The 19,213-nt window shown below is 39.7% G+C and overlaps 1 protein-coding gene across 1 annotated transcript; it reads right to left on the bottom strand.

Moving 5' to 3' along the window:
* Positions 1-3,364: 3,364 nt before the first annotated feature.
* Positions 3,365-13,656, bottom strand: LOC309691302 (olfactory receptor 11A1-like; the record flags this gene model as incomplete). Its single annotated transcript, XM_082508931.1, has 2 exons — positions 3,365-4,240; positions 13,597-13,656. 2 exons carry the CDS (start codon positions 13,654-13,656, stop codon positions 3,365-3,367), a joined length of 936 nt encoding a protein of 311 aa, XP_082365057.1.
* Between the last annotated feature and the right edge of the window lie 5,557 nt (positions 13,657-19,213).

Raw genomic sequence — 19,213 nt, 5'->3', positions numbered from 1 at the left:
GAGTCTCTCCAAAGATCCTCAGGATTTTCTATACAGGCGCTGTGGAGAGCATCCTCACACAGAACATGACATCGTGGTTTGGGAACAGCTGTGTGAAGGACCAAAAAGCTCGCCAGAGAGTGATCCGTACAGCAGAACGCTGCTGCAGGATTGCTCTCCCCCCGCTTCAGGACACCTACACCAGGAGATGCCGGACTAGAGCAGCGCAGATACTGAAGGACCCGTCCCATCCTGGCAACAAACTGTTCCAACTTCTGCAATCTGGTAGAAGGTTCCGCATCATCCGGGCAAGGACAGAGAGACTCAAGAGGAGCTTCTATCCCCAAGCCATCTGTGCCCTAAACACACACACCCGCCCTCTCACATCATCTATAATTGACTGAGACAGGACTCTCTTCCAGACACTCTAAACCAAGGCACAATGTACATTCCAAATTCCTTTAATTTTAAATATGTTTATATTGTCGATCCTGTAAAATAGTCAGATGTCTATTCATATTAATGTACAGAATTCACCTGCTTGCTGCTACTACTGCACATTCACCCAGTGTATATACTATATATATATATAATGTTCTTCCTCTACACCCCCCCCCCCCCCCCCCAAATTTTTGCACATGTCGAGGAGCATGTAAGGCTACATTTCACTGTGTGTTATACTTGTATAACTATGCATGTGACAAATAAAGAACCTTGAACCTTGAACCTTGAACCACCAAAGTGGAACCCTTCTCCACTTGAATCCCTTCTAAATGACCCTTCTAGGAATGCATGTCTACTTTCTAAGGCGACTGAGGTCTTTCAACATTTGTCAGACAATGCTCAGGATTCTTTGCGAGTCTGTTGTGGCCAGTGCCACCCTTTATGCTATTTCATAGGGCACATCTGCACCAGGGCAAACATCCGCCTGCTATACAGATGAAAATAGAGCAACAGGACTGCTGAGTCTTTGATTTTATTTATTTTCTGCTGTGTTTCACTTGCATTTATTTGAAAAACTGAGTCTAAGCAAAAAATAATAATTTTATTTTATGTGCTGGAATGTGCAGAAAATAGGGTTAAATATTAAACAAATTTCCTCCAGTCAGAGAATGTTGCATATAATTTAATTTTTGCTTGATGCATAAAGTTAAAAGATTAAAACTAATAAAAATAAATTTTAAAAAGAGACTTTTCCATTTGATTACATTTTGTATGATTGATTATGCAGAAAAAGTAGAATTGGGCTGAAAGATCTATCGCTTTATCACCTATTCAGGTTGTAAATTGTGTTTTTAAAAAGTAACTAAGTAACTAAGTAATTAATTACTTTTGAAAATAAGTAATCAGTAATGTAACAAGATTACTTTCAAGTAACTTGACCAACACTGGTGACAAGAGCCTGATAGTTAATTTTAAATAAATTCATTTAAAGACACATATTTAAAGTATTTAATACGTTTCTTTGTTTACAGTTCAGAGAATATTACATGTTGCAAAGTAGCTTTTGCCAAATTATTTTAAAAAGAAAGAGTTGCATGGGTCTTTTGGAATTTCAAATATATCTCTGAACCATAATATGATTGCTGAATGTTATAAGCATAGCATAGCATCTTTATTTATAAAGATTATTATTATTTATAATGCACACTAGGCACACTCAGGTGGAGTTGGTCTTCCGACCTGAGGGATCGGGAAGGTATGCATGGATGAAGAAGCTCAGAGAGGTACAGAGGGGCAGCATTGGACAAACATTTAAAAACAAATAAAAGCAGCTTAAAATGGATCCTAAAATGCACGGGCAGCCAATTAAGTGAATATAAAACTGGGGTGATATGCTCGCATCTACGAGTCCCAGTTAAAAGGCATGCAGTCAAACTGAAACTGAACTAGCTGCAGTCAAAAAACAGAAGATCGACTCACCCCAAAATAAAGAGAATCACAGTAATCCTGCTGAATGGTTACAAAAGCATGGATTACTGTTTCAAATTGCTGTCTCGCAAGAAAGTGCTTAATTTTGGCCAGCTGCCTGAGATGAAAGAAACTAGACCTTACAACCGACCTGAACTGGCTTTCAAGCTTAAGCTCAGGATCCATTTTAAAACCCAGATTAACAATCTCTGTTTTACAGAATGATTTCAGGGATTGCAAATCAACACACGGAACAGCAGTGGAGGCAGGTTTAAACACCATTACTTCAGTTTTAGAATTGTCAAAGCAAAGAAAGTTTAGCCTGTATCTAGCCCAGGTTTCTTAAGAAGTGGTTGCACAATTGCATCTTTGAAATTCTTTGGAACCACACCTGAGGTAAGGCTGCTATTTAAAATGGTTAAAATAGTTGGACCTATGGTAGAAAAAACTTCTTTCAGAAAACGGGGAGGGGTAGCATCATAAGGTGAGCCTACAGGCTTTAAATGATCCCCCACCTCCTGTAGCTGAGCAAGAGTAACCGACTCAAACTGTTGAAAGACAGCTGAGCAAATTGGAAGATCAGAGGGGTCAGATGTGGGCAAAATAATCCACGCCCTAGCCGAGGCTACCTTGTTCATAAAGAAGTGCAGAAACTTTTCACACATTTCATGTGAAGAACTAGAACTAAGAGCAGAGGGAGGGCTTAAAATAGTCTCAGTTAACTTAAACAATATATGTGGTTTCTGATAATTCACCATAATAATGTTTGCAAAGTATTTCCGCTTTGCTTCTTTTATTGTAAGCTGATATAAGGCCCAGCGCTCTCTTAAATTTTGTGAAGGGACCTGTAAGTTATCTTTTTTTCCATCTCCGCTCAGCCCTACGACATTCACGCTTCGCAGAACGAGTTTCATCATTCAACCAGGGTTCAAACTTAGTCTTAGGATGCCTAATTTTTAGAGGGGCAACAATATCCAAGGCAGTCTGACAACTGGTATGAAACCGTAGTTCCTCTACGTATTGGAGTGTGTCAGGAATGGAGAACTGATTATAGTAGGTGGAGAACCGAGCTGCAGTGAAAGAATTTAACAAACGAGTTGTCTTAGCAAGGACATGCCTCCTGAATTCATTTCTAGATAAAGAAATGTCAAACAGAACCGGCATATGATCAGAGAAAAAAGGGTCAGAGACTTTCAGATTAAAAACAGGCAATCACTGCGCTAAAACCAGATCGAGACTGTGACCACAATGTTGCGTGGGTGCAGACACACATCGAACTAAATTAAAAGAATCAGTAAGATTAAAAAATTCTTTAATCATGGGCTTTTCTGGACAGCACACATGAATATTAAAATCCCCGACAATAAGAAAGGAGTCATATTTTATCGTGACTTCAGTTAGATATGCAGCAAATTCCTTTATTCTCCTACAGAGCAAAGATGCTCTAGGATAATCTCATTCTGAACAAAGATATTTATTTTCTCTCAAACAGAAACCTTTGATATGATTGCCTTATCTTTGGCAACTTACATCCATACATAAATGGGGTGAGCATAGGTTGAAAAATGAGGAAATACATAGGCAAAATTATACGAACTTCATCTGGTACCTGAGATACTAAAAACTTGAAGTCAATAAAGTAAAAAATACACCCGACAAACAGATTTGACACAGAGATGATCTGAGGGATGCAAGTAGTCACAGCTTTCTGCTTGTTTTCTTTTGATGTTTTTCGACAAACTCTCAAAATCTTCATGTAAGTGACTGAAATGAGACTGAAGGGTATGAAAGCACTCAATAAGAGAAAGGATATGTTAGAAATAAAGCTTTGGATTGGAACTGCACATGAAAGTCTAATTATTAATTGGTGGTCACAATACGCATTGTGAATAATATTTCCACAAAACTTCAAACTGAAGATGAATGAAAATGAGAAAATAAAACTAAGAAATGAATACACCCACACAAGCAGAATCAACAAAAACACTCTCTCTGTGTTCATAATGACATTATAGCGTAATGGATGACAGATTGAGATATATCTGTCATAGGCCATGGCTGCTAAACTGCAAAATTCAGCAGGAGCACTTGTGTACAAACAACACATCTGCAGAAAACACCACGGCACAGTCACCTCGTGGCTGTCTGAAAACATCTGTGAGAGCAAAAGAGGATACAGTGATGTGCTGCCATTTATTTCGTTCACACATAAATTACAAAGTAGTATATACATTGGCTCATGCAGTCTTCTGTCCACACGTATGACCACAATAAGGACTGTGTTTGCCACACATATAGAGAGGTACCAGACCAGTATTATAATGAAATAAAGGTATTTCAACCCTCCAATATTTCCATAAGCAGCCAGCACAAATGAAACAATCTCACTTGAGTTTTCCATTTTCTCCATAATATGTTACAGTGGATAAGATAGATCAGTAATAATGATATATTATATTCATTAGAAAGAAATACCAGACATCAATATAGCTGAGCAACGTTTCTACTATGATACCGTTCAAATGCTGTTTTACACACACGTTACCTGATTAAGGCACGATCCTTCTCAGCAGCTGTTGCACCTGTTGTACAATGTCCACATTAGCAATCAAAAACAAACAGTTTAAGATTCAATTACACAGATTCTTAGATATTAAGAACTCATAACATTAAAATCAGCTGCTTCCCTCCAGGTTGAACAAGACAAAAATAAGCTTCTGCTAATATTTATAGCTGCAACGCAGAGGAGGAGGAGCAGGAGGGCCAAACGGTGGCATTCTTTTCTATTGACAGTCGTGTCTGACTTTTTTGTTTGTTTTAAATAAGATACACTGTAACATTATTACATCAACACATCAGATATTACAAGTCTTTAGTATTGTAGAGGAACAAGATACATTTTTCTTAGTCTTAAGAGAAATTAAAATTTCTCCATCAATGTTTTTAAATGCAAATAGAAATTGTACATGTCTACAAATTATGCACAGTTTTTTGTACACAACAAAGTTATATGGTACTATTTACCTAAAAATGCAGCCAAGGCCTCAGGCGTTTTTTATATAACCATTCAAAGCTACTTACAGAACAATCAGGTGTTCTGCATCAAATAGGAAGGCACACAAACGATTTGTGCCACTCCAAAATATAGTTTCTTTACATTGTAGGATGACAACAGAGGCCTAAACCCTGAAGGTCTGACAGCAGGAGGTGTATCATTCCTGTTTTCCGTGTGGAGACAGATTTTACACTGGAATCTGCCTTTGGTACCTTTTTTGGAGCAACTATGACATTCATCTTTTTTTTTTTCACTCGCAAGCAGAGAGTGTTTGCTAGCAGTATCTGTAGAAAATGCTGTTTTTACCGTTTCTTCCCGCTGTTAACACCACTGTTTTATTCAGAAAAAACACATGGCATGTATTTTTTTTATCATAACTCTGTTTTTACGTGGCCTATCAACGCAGTTTAAAAACTGGTGTATAGCTCGAAGTCCACACTTGCGACCCAAGTTGAAATGGAGACTCTGGGTCGCTGCATCTTTTTGCTGTGTCGTCGTAAATTTGTCACCTGATTTTGACGCACTGGCGTGTCCGTCGACCCCAGAGGGTTAAGTAGTCCAAAACTTAACTTAAGCTTACACATTCAAATCCAGTTGTCATTTATGTTGTACTATGACCAAATGAACTCAACTATCAAATATACAAGCCAACAAAACCATATCATTTAAGTTGAGATCCTGACACCACCAAAGTTGAAGCATCCTGCATTTGAATCTGCCAAGAAATTCTATCCATAAAAACAATGAACATAAACAATAAAAATGTGGAGGCCTGGTGAAGTCCCACCAGGAACAAGTCACACATCTTGCGATCAGTGTTGTTGTGGCTAGTGCTAAGTGCATCAAATGGCTAGTAGCAATGGGACTGACACCTCATGTCCACCTCTGGTTTGTGTATTTCTGTGTCAACAGGCAACAGCTACCTTGAAACTACAAATGTGTGCAGCTGCCTGAACAATGGAGGTGAGAAACATAGTCAATTCAGATTTGATCTTCCCAGCCTCTTCCAGGAGGAAAAATGAGACTACCTTCCTTCCTTGCTAGTTTTGGGAATTGAAGATCTCACAGGTTGGGGCCTTTGCCAGACACTCATAGTGCACCCTCACTATACATCTGTGCCCCTCTGCACTCCAGTCATCTTTTGAACATCTTTGATTTTAGTTTAGTCAAAATGCTGGACAATTCCGGTGCTATCAAATACATTGATTTGTGCCAAGCCAGGTGTATAATTTTGTAGGATTTAATTGGAAAAAGAAAATCCAGAGATAAGGCGATTGTGGATTTGTACCTTGCCAAGGCCATTTTTTGCCCTAGTCGGGAAGAGCAAAACATGACTATCATCAAAGTACATTTTTGCTTAGAGTGGATATTTGATCAAAGTTTCAATTTACTTTGTCATTTTTGATTAAGGTGTTGCTGTGTGCTTCTGTTTTATGACATTGTCAAAAAAATTATGAGAACTGTTCAAATTGTAATAATGCAAAGGTGAGCCGAAATGTTGTCAACATGTATTCAAAAAACATTTTAACCGAAGGTATCAGTATTCCCTTTCGTTAATCAGTACTTGGGACTAGAGCAGGGTGATATGACCAAAAATATTTATCACGATATACATTTGAAAATTTGCGATAACAATATAACTGATGATATAACTGACGATATAATTGACACTACACAAAATACTTTACAACTCCACAACTTTATTAGTGCAAAAAAACCCCATCAATGTATTTTCACTTAATCAAGCAGCTGTTTTTTTATGTCCATTAAAGTTATATAAAAATGTAACAGTGCGATTGCAAATTCCTTGCTGACAGTTTAACCAAAAGGCATTTCCAGTGGAAATTGGCTCCTCACTCTGCAAGGCGCCTGCCTAATATAGCCGTAATGCTCCGACAATCCATCAAGCGGTGCGGCTTCGTAGCTTAGCAAAGTTGTACTAAAACATTTGACAGATTTTCGAGCGCCAGTTCCACATCACTGAAGTTGCAGCATTTTTACAAACCAATTCTGGTTCATCTGTTTAATTTAACGTTCCACTTTCGCTCTTCTTATTCTGCGTCGCCGCCATGTGCGTATGTAAACATAGGCACTGCGCATGCGCGTTTTACCCATATTCTATCACGATATTTCATTTTCCTGTCGTTTCCCAAAATTACACCAGTATTACCGTGAACGGTGTGATATAGCCCAGCCGTACTTGGGACATTTCATTGTTCTAAAATCTTTATATATATATATATATATATATATATATATATATATATATATATATATATATATATATATTAATAATGTTAAGTACAGCGATCCTAGACTGGCTGGGCCTCTCTGGAGGTACACTGCCGTTTGTTCCTGGTTAGCTGGATGAAGGCAAGTATAACTGTCAGCTCTGGGATGCTACAGCTAGGTGGCTGGAGCTTGGTCTGATGAGAGAGGAGGATCGGTTGCTGGATGCCATTGTGCTGGAGAACTTTTTGGCAGGACTTGCTGGTGAGACAGCAGAGTGTTTATGCTACCATCAACCCAACAATCATATGACCCCCTATGAGCAAACACTTTGGCGACAGTGGGAAGGAAAACTCCCTTTTAACAGGAAGAAACCTCCGGCAGAATCAGGCTCAGGGAGGGGCGGCCATCTGCTGGGACCGGTTGGGGTGAGAGAAGGAAGGCAGGATAAAGACATGCTGTGGAAGAGAGACAGAGGTTAATAACAGATATGATTCAATGCAGAGAGGTCTATTAATACATAGTGAGTGAGAAAGGTGACTGGAAAGGAAAAACTCAATGCATCATGGGAATTCCCCGGCAGCCTATGTCTATTGCAGCATAACTAAGGGAGGATTCAGGGTCACCTGGTCCAGCCCTAACTATATGCTTTAGCAAAAAGGAAAGTTTTAAGCCTAATCTTGAAAGTAGAGATAGTGTTTGTCTCCCGAATGCAAACTGGAAGCTGGTTCCACAGAAGAGGGGCCTGAAAACTGAAGGCTCTCCCTCCCATTCTACTTTTAAATACTCTAGGAACAAGTAGGCCTGCAGAGCGAGAGCGAAGTGCTCTAATAGGGTGATACGGTACTACAAGGTCATTAAGATAAGATGGGGCCTGATTATTTAAGACCTTGTATGTGAGGAGCAGGATTTCGAATTCAATTCTGGATTTAACAAATGGAGCCAATGAAGGGAAGCCAAAACAGGAGAAATATGCTCTCTCTTTCTAGTCCCAGGATGTTGCTTTTAGGACATCCTGATAATAATGAATTACAGTAGTCCAGCCTGGAAGTAATAAATGCATGAACTAGTTTTTCAGCATCACTCTGAGACAGGATATTTCTAATTTTAGAGATGTTGCGCAAATGGAAGAACGCAGTCTTACATATTTGTTTAATATGTGCGTTGAAGGACATGTCTTTGTCAAAAATGACTCCAAGATTCCTCACAGCGTTACTTGGAGGCCAAGGCAATGCCATCCAGAGTAAGAATCTGGTTAGTTACCATATTTCTAAGATTTTCAGGGCCGAGTACAATAACCTCAGTTTTATCTGAATTAAGAAGCAGAAAGATAGCAGCCATCAAGGTCTTTATGTCTTTAAGACATTCCTGCAGTTTAACTAATTGGTGTGTGTTATCTGGCTTCATGGATAGATAGAGCTGGGTGTCATCAGCATAGCAGTGAAAATTTATGCTATGTCTTCTAATGATACTGCCTAAGGGAAGCATGTATAACGTAAACAGAATTGGTCCTAGCAGTGAACCCTGTGGAACACCATATTTGACCTCAGTGTGTGGAGAGGACTCTCCATTTACATGCACAAATTGGAGTCTATTAGATAGATATGATACAAACCACTGCAGTGCAGTACCTGTAATACCTACAGCATGTTCTAATCACTCTAATAGGATATTATGGTCAACAGCATCGAATGTTGCACTGAGGTCTAGCAGGACAAGCACAGAGATGAGTCCACTGTCAGAGGCCATAAGAAGATCATTTGTAATATGATCATTTGAGTCACTGAGTCAGTTGACCAGAGAGTGCAAAAAATGTACATTTTCACTCAAACTTAATTTGTTTCTCTTTTCATGCATATTTCCTAATGCAGCAATTTCCTAATGTTGTAAACCTCAACATCTGGCAATAAACCCATTCTGATTCTGATTCTGATTCTGATTCTAAGATGAGTGATTCTAAAAGAAAATAACTATTTTATAGAGCAAAAAAAAAGCAAAAAAAAAAATTCTAAAGGGAACATTTATTTTGTTTATTTTTATTTTATTAGTATTTTCCTTAAATGTGTCAAATATATATTTTCTTATCTAAATGTCCACTGAGCTGTGAGCCAGGGGGCGGTAATGCGCCTTAACATTGGTTGGCAAGCAAGAAGAAGAAGCTGTGAGCCAGGAGGAGGAAGGGGGTGAGTGAGTGAGTGAGTGATTGGCCCTTTCTCAATTCTCAAGTATTGAGTATTGAGAGTACGGACTCGCCGAGAACACGAGCACGGACTCGCGATTTGTACAATTGGAACACCAGCGTACTTGATGATGTCACAGGTCCGGAGTTTTTACTGCCGTCCCCTCTTAATTTAACTATGAGTAATATGTTATGAAGCTTAACTTTAATCACAGCCAAACCGGTTTACTCAGGAACAAATAAAACACTGAAATAAACCAAACATTAACATTTAGAAGTGATCTAAGTGACTTGTATATCATGTTTAACCTCAGTAATGAAATCTCTATTAATAAAAATAGTGTACATGTCACGGTTCTGGGTCCGTTGGACCCAGCAATTGAGTTTATGTTTTGGTTTACTTTTGCATCATGGATTATTCTTTGTTTCTCTGGTACTTTGTGTTTCAGTTATCTTGGTGTTTTGGATTGTTTTCTCATTCTCTTGTTGTAGTGATGTTTATTATTAGTGTTTCATGTTTTATGTTTTATTGTGAAAGTCTTTGTCTTAGGTTAGTGTGTGCAGCTTTGTTCCCCCTGTCTCGTTAGCTCTGATCTCCCCCAGCTGTGTCTCCCTTCTGTGGCCCATTCCCTCATTACTACCCTGTGTATTTAAGCCCTGTGTTTTCCCATGCTTGGTGTCGTGTCGTACCCTCAGAATTATGCCTGTGTGTTCAGTTCTCAGTGTCATTGTTCAGTTCACGTTGTCGTTTAGCACCAGCAATAAAGCTAAGGTTCTCAGTTTCAATTCAGTCTCAGAGTCTCGCATTTGGATCCTCCTCTCCATCCGCCTGCACACAGAGCCCTGACAGTACATGTACATACGTGTACATACCTTAATAAAAACAAGCAGGTGAGATGTTGGAACGCTTTTATTTTTATTTTAGTGGACACTCAATACAATAGACAGCTACTGGGGTTTGGTGTTTGTTTAACCTGAGTAGCGAAAAGACCGCAGGGGGGTGGAAAACGATGTGCCGGGAATCCGCTGTTCTCGCCGGCTGTAATAATCCTCGCTATCTGCTATGGAGCTGGCAGGTCACAGACGTCTCCGAAAACGTCGGAGCGCATTTGGAAATATATGATATCTTGATAAATCGAGCAGGTATTTGAAGTTTACACAGCTACATTCTCACTTGAAAAGAACTTAAGTTTATTTTGTGACCCAGAAAGAGTAATATTTAAAAGTTTTTAGCCCCGCTCGTCCGCCATTGCCGCGTTTGAGTTTTGGATGAAATGCATTCTGGGATATTTAGCTGTACCAAGTCCACACAAGTCACCACCGATGCATGCTCGATAAAACGGGCAGAGCGAGAACACATCCGGGACTTTTTCGCGTTCTCAGCTTGATGCGTACTTTGAATTGGAACAGTACTTGGTCTCCGACTGATGACGTATCACGAGTACACGAAAACGCAAGTATGCACAAATACGCATATTGAGAAAGGCCCATTGTTCGCGCTATGGTTCAGCACAGGAAGGGAGGGGGTGAGTGAGTCCTGCGTGAGTCGTTTGCGCTATGATTCAGCAAGGGAAGGGAAGGGGTGAGTGAATCCTGAGTGATTCGCTTACGCTAAGATTCAGCTCAGGAAAGGAGGGAGTGAGTAGCTCAAATGAGCTGTTAGCATGTTAGCAGAGCGATGCTACTGTGAACCAAGGAGCTATTGTCTTGATGTGAGCTTCTACTCAGGGTTCTTTCTTCCAGTTCAGAGCAGAAATGTTTTTGTTAAGATACTGGATGTGGTGTTTTTCTCCACAATTTTAATTACAAGCTAGATATATTTCTACTAATGAAATTAGTTTGCTAACAGCAACAGGGATGAGTCAGTGAGTCAGTTGGGCTTGTGAATCGTGAGTCAGTAAAGTGATTCTCGAGTATTGAACGATTTGTTCATGATTCGCGCATCACTAACAGAGACTTGGAGGAGAGAGACCTAATATATAATAATCCACATTTAACTGTTTTACTCTTTGGTTCAGATGTGGATACTATATTGTTCTTCTTTTTGATTTTTTATGTTTAAGTTGTTTATTGCTGGTTTTTAGTTTGTTTTTTGTCTGTTTGGGAGCTGACACAGTCTCAATGGAATTTTTTTTTCTTTGGGGGGGGGTTAACAGGAGGGGAGAAGCTGCAGAGAGGCGTGTAAGACTGCAACTCTGTGGCTGTAAGGTTGTTGCTGGTTGGTGTCTGTCATGCTATAAACAGCTCATGCTATTGTGTCAGCTCGACACAATCTCACATTTATAAAATGGCAAAGGAAGGAATTACCATCATTATCCCCTACCAGTATAAATTCACAGAACAGGTAACACCATGAATGAAGCATATATGACAAGACATATTTTTTGACATATTTTTCTTTTGGGGAAAATGCTATTGTCCAGTTCAGTACTTTCTGTGTAAGAGCCACTCTTAAAATTTGGAGATCAAGAAAAGGAAGTGTTTGCTAAACAGTCGGTCCACTGTTTGATGATGTGCTGTCTGCAGGTTGGTCAAATCCTGTCCGTGTGGCCAGAATTGAGTGACACAGTGGAGCAGATTGGCCCTCACAGAGTCTGTTGCTATCTTGGTATCTTAATTTAAAGTAAGTGGCACCCGACCAGCACTATTCTCTGTCTGAGTAGAGGACTGTTTTCTTCTCCTGAGTGAACTTAAATTTTGCAAAGATTGCACCCAGTAGGCCCTACGTCTTATTCCATGGCCTCCCACACCTCAGTCTTTGCTTTAGCTGATTTTATAACTGCACTATGCTTGTCCTACCAAAACTAATCTAAACATATAGTGAAATTTAGTGCCCACTATCATATTCAGGGATTACCATTACTACAGGCAGCAACCACTTTGGAACTAGAGCCTCATGCAGCTGCCACATTATCGCGGGTGTGGAATTGGCACTAGGCAAAGAAATCCAGTTCTTTGATTTTCTCATTACAAAATAACTGGGGTTCTGTTTGTATGTTCATGCATGAGTTAATCTGTATTGTGATTGTAGGCCTATGTGTTCCTGTGTTCTATGTGGAACTTCATGAAAAGGGGTTGAATATCACATCTTTGGCCTTTGGAGTATTTTGTTTCCTGATTAAGAGCAATACAATACTATAGAGGGTTACACTGTGACCTGAGCCTGGTAGTTAAAATAAATTTAAAAAAAGACACAATTTTGGAGTGTTTAATAAATTGCTTTGTTTAGAATTACATGTTGCAAAGTAGCTTTTGCAATTTTACTTTAAAGTATTGCATGTTTTTTAAAATTCAAATATATCTGCTGAATGTTATTCTCCTACAGAGCAAAGATGCTCTGAAAGAGCCTCATTTTAAACAAAGACATTTATTTTCTCTCAAACAGAAACCTTTGATATGATTGCCTTATCTTTGGCAAATTAAATCCATACATAAATGGGGTGAGCATAGGTTGAAAAATGAGGACATACATAGGCAAAATTATACGAACTTCATCTGGTACCCGAGAAACTAAAAACCTGAAGTCAATAAAGTAACAAATGCACCCGACACACAGGTTTGACACAGAGATGATCTGAGGAGTGCAAGTAGTCACAGCTTTCTGCTTGTTTTCTTTTGATGTTTTTTGACAAACTCTCAAAATCCTCAGGTAAGAAAATGAAATGAGACTGAAGGGTATGAAAGCACTCACAATGGCAAAGGATATGTCAGAAATAAAGCTTTGGATTGGAACTGCACATGAAAGTCTAATTATTAATTGGTGGTCACAATACACGCTGTGAATAATATTTCCACAAAACTTCAAACTGAAGATGAATGAATATGAGAAAATAACACTAAGAAATGAATACACCCACACAAGCAGAATCATCAAAAAAACTCTGTCTGTGTTCATAATAACATTATAGGTGAATGGATTACAGATTGAGATATATCTGTCATAGGCCATGGCTGCTAAACTACAAATCTCAACAGAAGCACTTGTGTACAAACAAAACATCTGCAGAAAACACCACGGCACAGTCACCTCGTGGCTGTCTGAAAACATCTGTGAGAGCAAAAGAGGATACAGTGATGTGCTGCCATTTATTTCACTCAAACATAAATTACAAAGTAGTATATACATTGGCTCATGCAGTCTTCTGTCCAGACGTATGACCACAATAAGAACTGTGTTGGCCACACATATTGAGAAATACCATATCAGTATTATAATGAAATAAAGGTGTTTTAACTCTCCCACATTTCCATAAGCAGCCAGCACAAATGATACAGTCTCACTTGAGTTTCCCATTTTCTCCATAATATGACAGTGTGAATAAGATAGATCAGTAATAATTATATGTTATATTCATTAGATATATGGAAAGAAATACCAGACATCAATATAGCTGAGAAACGTTTCTACTATGATGTTCAAATGCTGTTTTACTCACACGTGTTACCTGATTAAGGCACGATCCTTCTCAGCAGCTGTTGCACCTGTTGTACAATGTCCACATTAGCAATCAAAAACAAACAGCAAGTAGTTTTATACTTTAAACGATTTAAGATTCAATTACACAGATTCTTACATATTAAGAACACATAACAATAAACTCAGCTGCTTCCTTCCAGGTTGAACAAGACAAAAATAAGCTTCTGCTAATATTTATAGCTGCAACACAGAGGAGGAGGAGTTGGAGGGGGAGATCCAATTAATGGCATTCTTTTCTTTTGAAAGTTATTTCTCACTTTTTTTTGTGTTAAATAATATACATTGTAAAATTATTACATCAAAGAAATCAAGATACCTTTTTCTTGTTCTTAAGGAAAATTTAAAATTTCACCATAAATTTTTTTGAACAGTCCAGCAGTCTAATTTTACGTTATACTATGACCCACTGAACTCAACTGTCAAATATACAAGCCAACAAAACCATATCATTTAAGTTGAGATCCTGACACCATCAAAGTCAAATTGAAGATCTCAAAGGTTGGGGCCTTTACCAGACACTCCCAGTGCACCCTCACTATACATCTGTGCCACTCTTCATTCCAGTTGTCTTTAAAACATGTTTGAGTTTAGTTTAGGTAAAAATGCTGGACAGTTCTGGAGCTATCAAATACACTTATTTTTCCCAACCCAGGTGTATAATTTTGCATGATTTCATTAGAAAAATAAAATCCAGAGATTTGTACCTTCTCAAAGTAGAGTCATTCTTTGCCATAGTCGGGGAGAGCAAAACTGACAATCAGCACAGTACACCTGTGCTTACAGTGTATATTTCATCAAAGTCTCAATTTACTTTGTCATTTTCAAGTTGTTGCCGTGTGTTTAAAAAAAAAACAACCATTTATGACATTGTCAAAAAATTATGATAAATGTTGAAATTGTAAATTGCTAAAGCGAGTCAAAATGTTGTCAACATGTAGTAGAAAAACACTTATCAAAAGATAACAGTAGCCCCCTCTGTTAATCACTATCTTATCGTGGTGGAGAGGTTTGTGTGTGCCAGGGATCTCAGGAGCTATGTTGTTGGGCGGGGAACCCCTATGAGCACAACATCAAGAGAACAGTTTAACCTGGCCAGGATAGAGTTACCAGGGCCCCTCACTGGAACCAGGCCTGGGGAAGGTGCCTTAGCCTTAGCTCTTTCACCAGGTGCAGCCCGAAGAAGGACATGGGATCACCCTCCTGTAGGCCCAATACCACGATGCACCATAGGTATCAGTTGTTCTGCATGCCGGGTGGCAGCTAAGGATAGCTGGGTTTGTTCCGTGTGCCTTTGAACTGTCATTCAGGTCGGGGACAACCTGTTCCTTGACACAGAGTACCTGGCCTTCTTTGAGTCCCTGGGTGGGGTCCTTGTGTGTGCTTCACCTGGTGAATCTGTTGTCCAACTGGGAGATTTCAATGTTCATATTGGCAAAGACAGTGTGACTTGGAAGGGTGTGAATGGGAGAAACAGCCTGCCTGACCTGAACCTGAACTGTGTTCTGCTCATGGACTTCTGTGCAAACCACCATTTGTGTCAGGCTCAGGAGGGACTCGGAGTCAGACCGTCACTAAAGTTCACGTTTTATTTACACACACAGACACCAGGTGCGAATATATACAGGTGAGGGGGCACAGGAAGAGGGTCTCCGGGAAGCACAGGCACGGGAAGAAGAGGGCTATGTACAAAATCCACTGAAGCTCAGGTAGCTCGGACTCCGGCTTTAGCTCACCAACGGCGGTCCTCAGGCTGGCGAGAATCCTGGCACAGAGAGGAAAGGCAGGTAAGTAGTGGCACGACAGAAACTCAGAAAAAGGCTCAGATAAGTGATGACACTGACGAGTGTTACACAATAATCCAGCGAGGAAGCACTCTCAGCAGCCGCCTTAAGAAGTGAGTGATATGATTGCTTGCAGGTGTTCGAGCCAGGGGCTGGAGCCGTCATGACTCCGCCCCGGTAGAGCGCAGTGCAGGGGAGAGAGAGAGATGCAGCACAACAAAAACACTTGTAGCCATACAGAGTCAGCCGAGAAGGCACAGGGTCATGACAATTTGTCCATAGGGTGCATGTGGCACCAGGACACCCTAGTATGCTGTTGAGGAAGTGGGCCTGTGTAGTTAAAGGGGTACAAGTAGACAGTGCTCCTGATTTAGTGGTCCCCTCAAAATTTAGAGAGCTTGTGTTGAGCATGTCACATAGTGGCATTGCTGCCATGTTGTCCATTGCCAAAGAGCAAAGCTGAGAATAATTGCATGCTGAATGTAATGTGCTACTTACTATCTTGCAACATTTCCATTGTCCTCAATTAAAACTTAGTGATGAAATCTCTTACCACTTTCATATCACATCTGGTGTTCCAAAGGTAATGTACACTGACCAATGAAATAATTTCATGTCACAATTAGTAAAGCAGCCCGGGGCCGAACATCAGGTGTTAAGTGTGTGTGTGTAGACACTGAAATCAGTTGCTTTATGTTTCTGCACCAGACAACAGAGACTGTACTTTACTGAACAAAGACATTTATTTTCTCAGAAACAGAAAACTTTTACATGATTGCCTTATCTTTGGCAAATTAAATCCATACATAAATGGGGTGAGCATTGGTTGACAAATGAGGAGGTATATAGCCAAGATTGTACGGACTTCATCTGGTACCAGAGAAACTAAAAACCTGAAGTCAATAGAGTAACAAATACACCCAACAAACAGGTTTGACACAGAGACGATCTGATGGGTGCAAGTAGTCACAGCTTTCTGCTTGTTTTCTTGAATTGTTTTTCGACAAACTCTCAAAATCTTCACATAAGAGACTGAAAGGTATGAAATTATGACAAAGAATATGATAGATATAAAGCCTTGGACTGAAGCTGAACATGAAAGTTTATATATTAATTTGTGGTCACAATACACATTATCAACAATATTTCCACAAAACTTCAAACTAAAGATGAATGAAAATGAGAGTATGAAAATAAGAAATGAAAAAACCCACACAAGCAGAATGATCTCTGTCTTCATAATGACATTATAGTGTAATGGATGACAGATTGAGACATATCTGTCATTGGCCATGGCTGTTAAACTCAGCAGGTGCACCTGTGTATAAACAACACATCTGCAGAAAACACCATGGCAGGGTCACTTCATGACTGTCTGAAAACATCTGTGAGAGCAGAAAAGGATACAGTGATGTGCTGCCATTTATTTCATTCTCGCATAAATTGCTGAGCAGTATATACATTGGCTCATGCAGTCTTCTGTCCACATGTATGACCACAATAAGGACTGTGTTGGCCACACATATCAAGAGGTACCAGAACAATATTATTACAAAATACATGTATTTTAAAGCTGCAACATTTTCCAAGCAGCCAGCACAAATGAAAAAAAATCTAACTTGACTTTCCTATTTTCTGCTTAATATCATACAGTCAATGAGATGGATCAGAGAGAGATATATATAGATATATCGATAGATCGATAGATAGATATAGATATATATGACGACTCAGAACAAACCTGAAACTTAGAGACGCATGGACACAGAGGGACACAGACCTACAAAATATTCTGCTATGTCTTTTGTTTAGGTTTGCTATGTGTTAAGAGTTTTGTTTTATGCCTGCCTATGTTCCCTCTGTCTGTACATGGTGTCACTGTGTCTGCTCGTGTGTCTTGTCTGGTCCTGTGTCTTTTAGTTTCCTGTTTTATTCTGAAGGTCCTTGTCTTATGTGAGTTTGTTCAGTTTACCTCCTTTGTTGTTTGTTCTATCACCATCTCATGCATCTTGGATCCTACTTCCAACCTCCACTCGTCTGCCACTGCGGATGTGACAGTATGAACCAGCCACAATGGACCCAGGAGCATTCGACCCGCCCGAGAATCTCTGGGAGGATATCATTTACTCGGTGGATAGATTAATCAACTTATGGCTGGAGCACGAGGGGGAAGAATTTCGCCAAGCCATAGCTAATCGGCTACAGCGCTTAGTATTGGGTCTCCTCTGGTTATTCAGCTCACTTCTATTATTCTATTAAAAGAAACAGAATCTTGATCCTAGCTCCACTAGTAATTATTGACCTGTTTCAAAATGGCCATTTTTTAAGTATATTACTAGAAAAAATTGTTGAAAATCAGTTCAGGTCCCTATTATGTAAATTACACATTTTTGACCCTTGTCAGCAGTGTTGGGACTAACGCGTTATTAAGTAACGCGTTACAGTAACTACGTTATTATTGTGGTAACGAGCACGGTAACTAGTTATTATGCCAAAATCAGGAACGCGTTAGTCGTTACTGGGATTTAGATAGGGTCGTTACTTCGTGTGGTGGCTATCGCGGAGCTTCCACAGATTCAATAACATTAGCAGGTGGATGAGAGAAAGCAACACGTTCTCGGGCTGGAGAAAGGGGACGCAGAAGGAAAAGAGACCCGAGGCGGCCGCCGGTCCAAGTGTGTACTGAACTTCAGGTAAGAAGTTATGACCTGCAGTCTCTCTGGGTCAGATATAAACGAAGTTTAGGTGGAGTTTATTTTCGTTATGCTGACTTTTTCTGTCAGCTGGGTGGGTGCTATGAAGTTAATGATGTTGAACTTTATTTTGTTCATAAGTTATTAGAGTTGTCAACCGTCCCGTCTGGTATTCAGAGAAAATATTACGCGTTTCTTATTGAGGTGAAAAGGAACAGAGTTTGTCCCGTAATTCAGCTACAATGAAAAAGGCACAAAGCTGGAGTTATTCTGTCTTTACGCTGCACAGCTGCCTCTGCTTCTCTCATCCTCTCCCCCTCCCTCTCCCGTTTCTACTTCAATCATGAAAACTGATCAGTGATCAGCTGATCGGCTCTCTTGTTTGTTTATCGCCCACTTTGCACCGAAAGAGGAAACCAGCTGATGTCGCGCTAAACAACAGCAGCACGTTTAAGCTTGATCAGCTGTTGTTAGAATTTATTTAATATTAATTTCTAGTATCAGCTGATGTTTGCTGGAGCCATAGCTGCAAAAAAGCTGCTGGTCATGATATGGTTTGGTTATCTGGTGAGAGGGAAACATGAAGATGAAACCAGGAGATTTCCTTACTGAATCATCAGAGCTGAACAGGTGATGGAGAAACAGGCTTACCTTTTAGTTAACATGAATGAGTTGAAGGGAAGTTATGAACTGTTTCTGAGAGACAAATAACACCAGGATCCTTTTTTAGGTAGCTGACAGCTGGTAACTGTGCAGGGGCGGGTCTAGCAAAGTTTTGCCAGGGGGGCCAGGTAGGGCATTAACAGGGAGAGGGGGGCACAAAGAAATACTTTTCTATCTTATTCTCATTTAAAATGTCTAGCTTTTAAAAAATAATTATCTGAGTCTTACAACAAACGATTGATACAT

The sequence above is a fragment of the Aulonocara stuartgranti genome, assembly GCF_965226115.1.
Source record: "Aulonocara stuartgranti genome assembly, chromosome: 16".
Lineage (NCBI taxonomy): Eukaryota > Metazoa > Chordata > Actinopteri > Cichliformes > Cichlidae > Aulonocara > Aulonocara stuartgranti.
The sequence above is the reverse complement of the archived record's forward strand: the minus strand, read 5'-3'. Positions and strand labels throughout refer to the sequence as shown.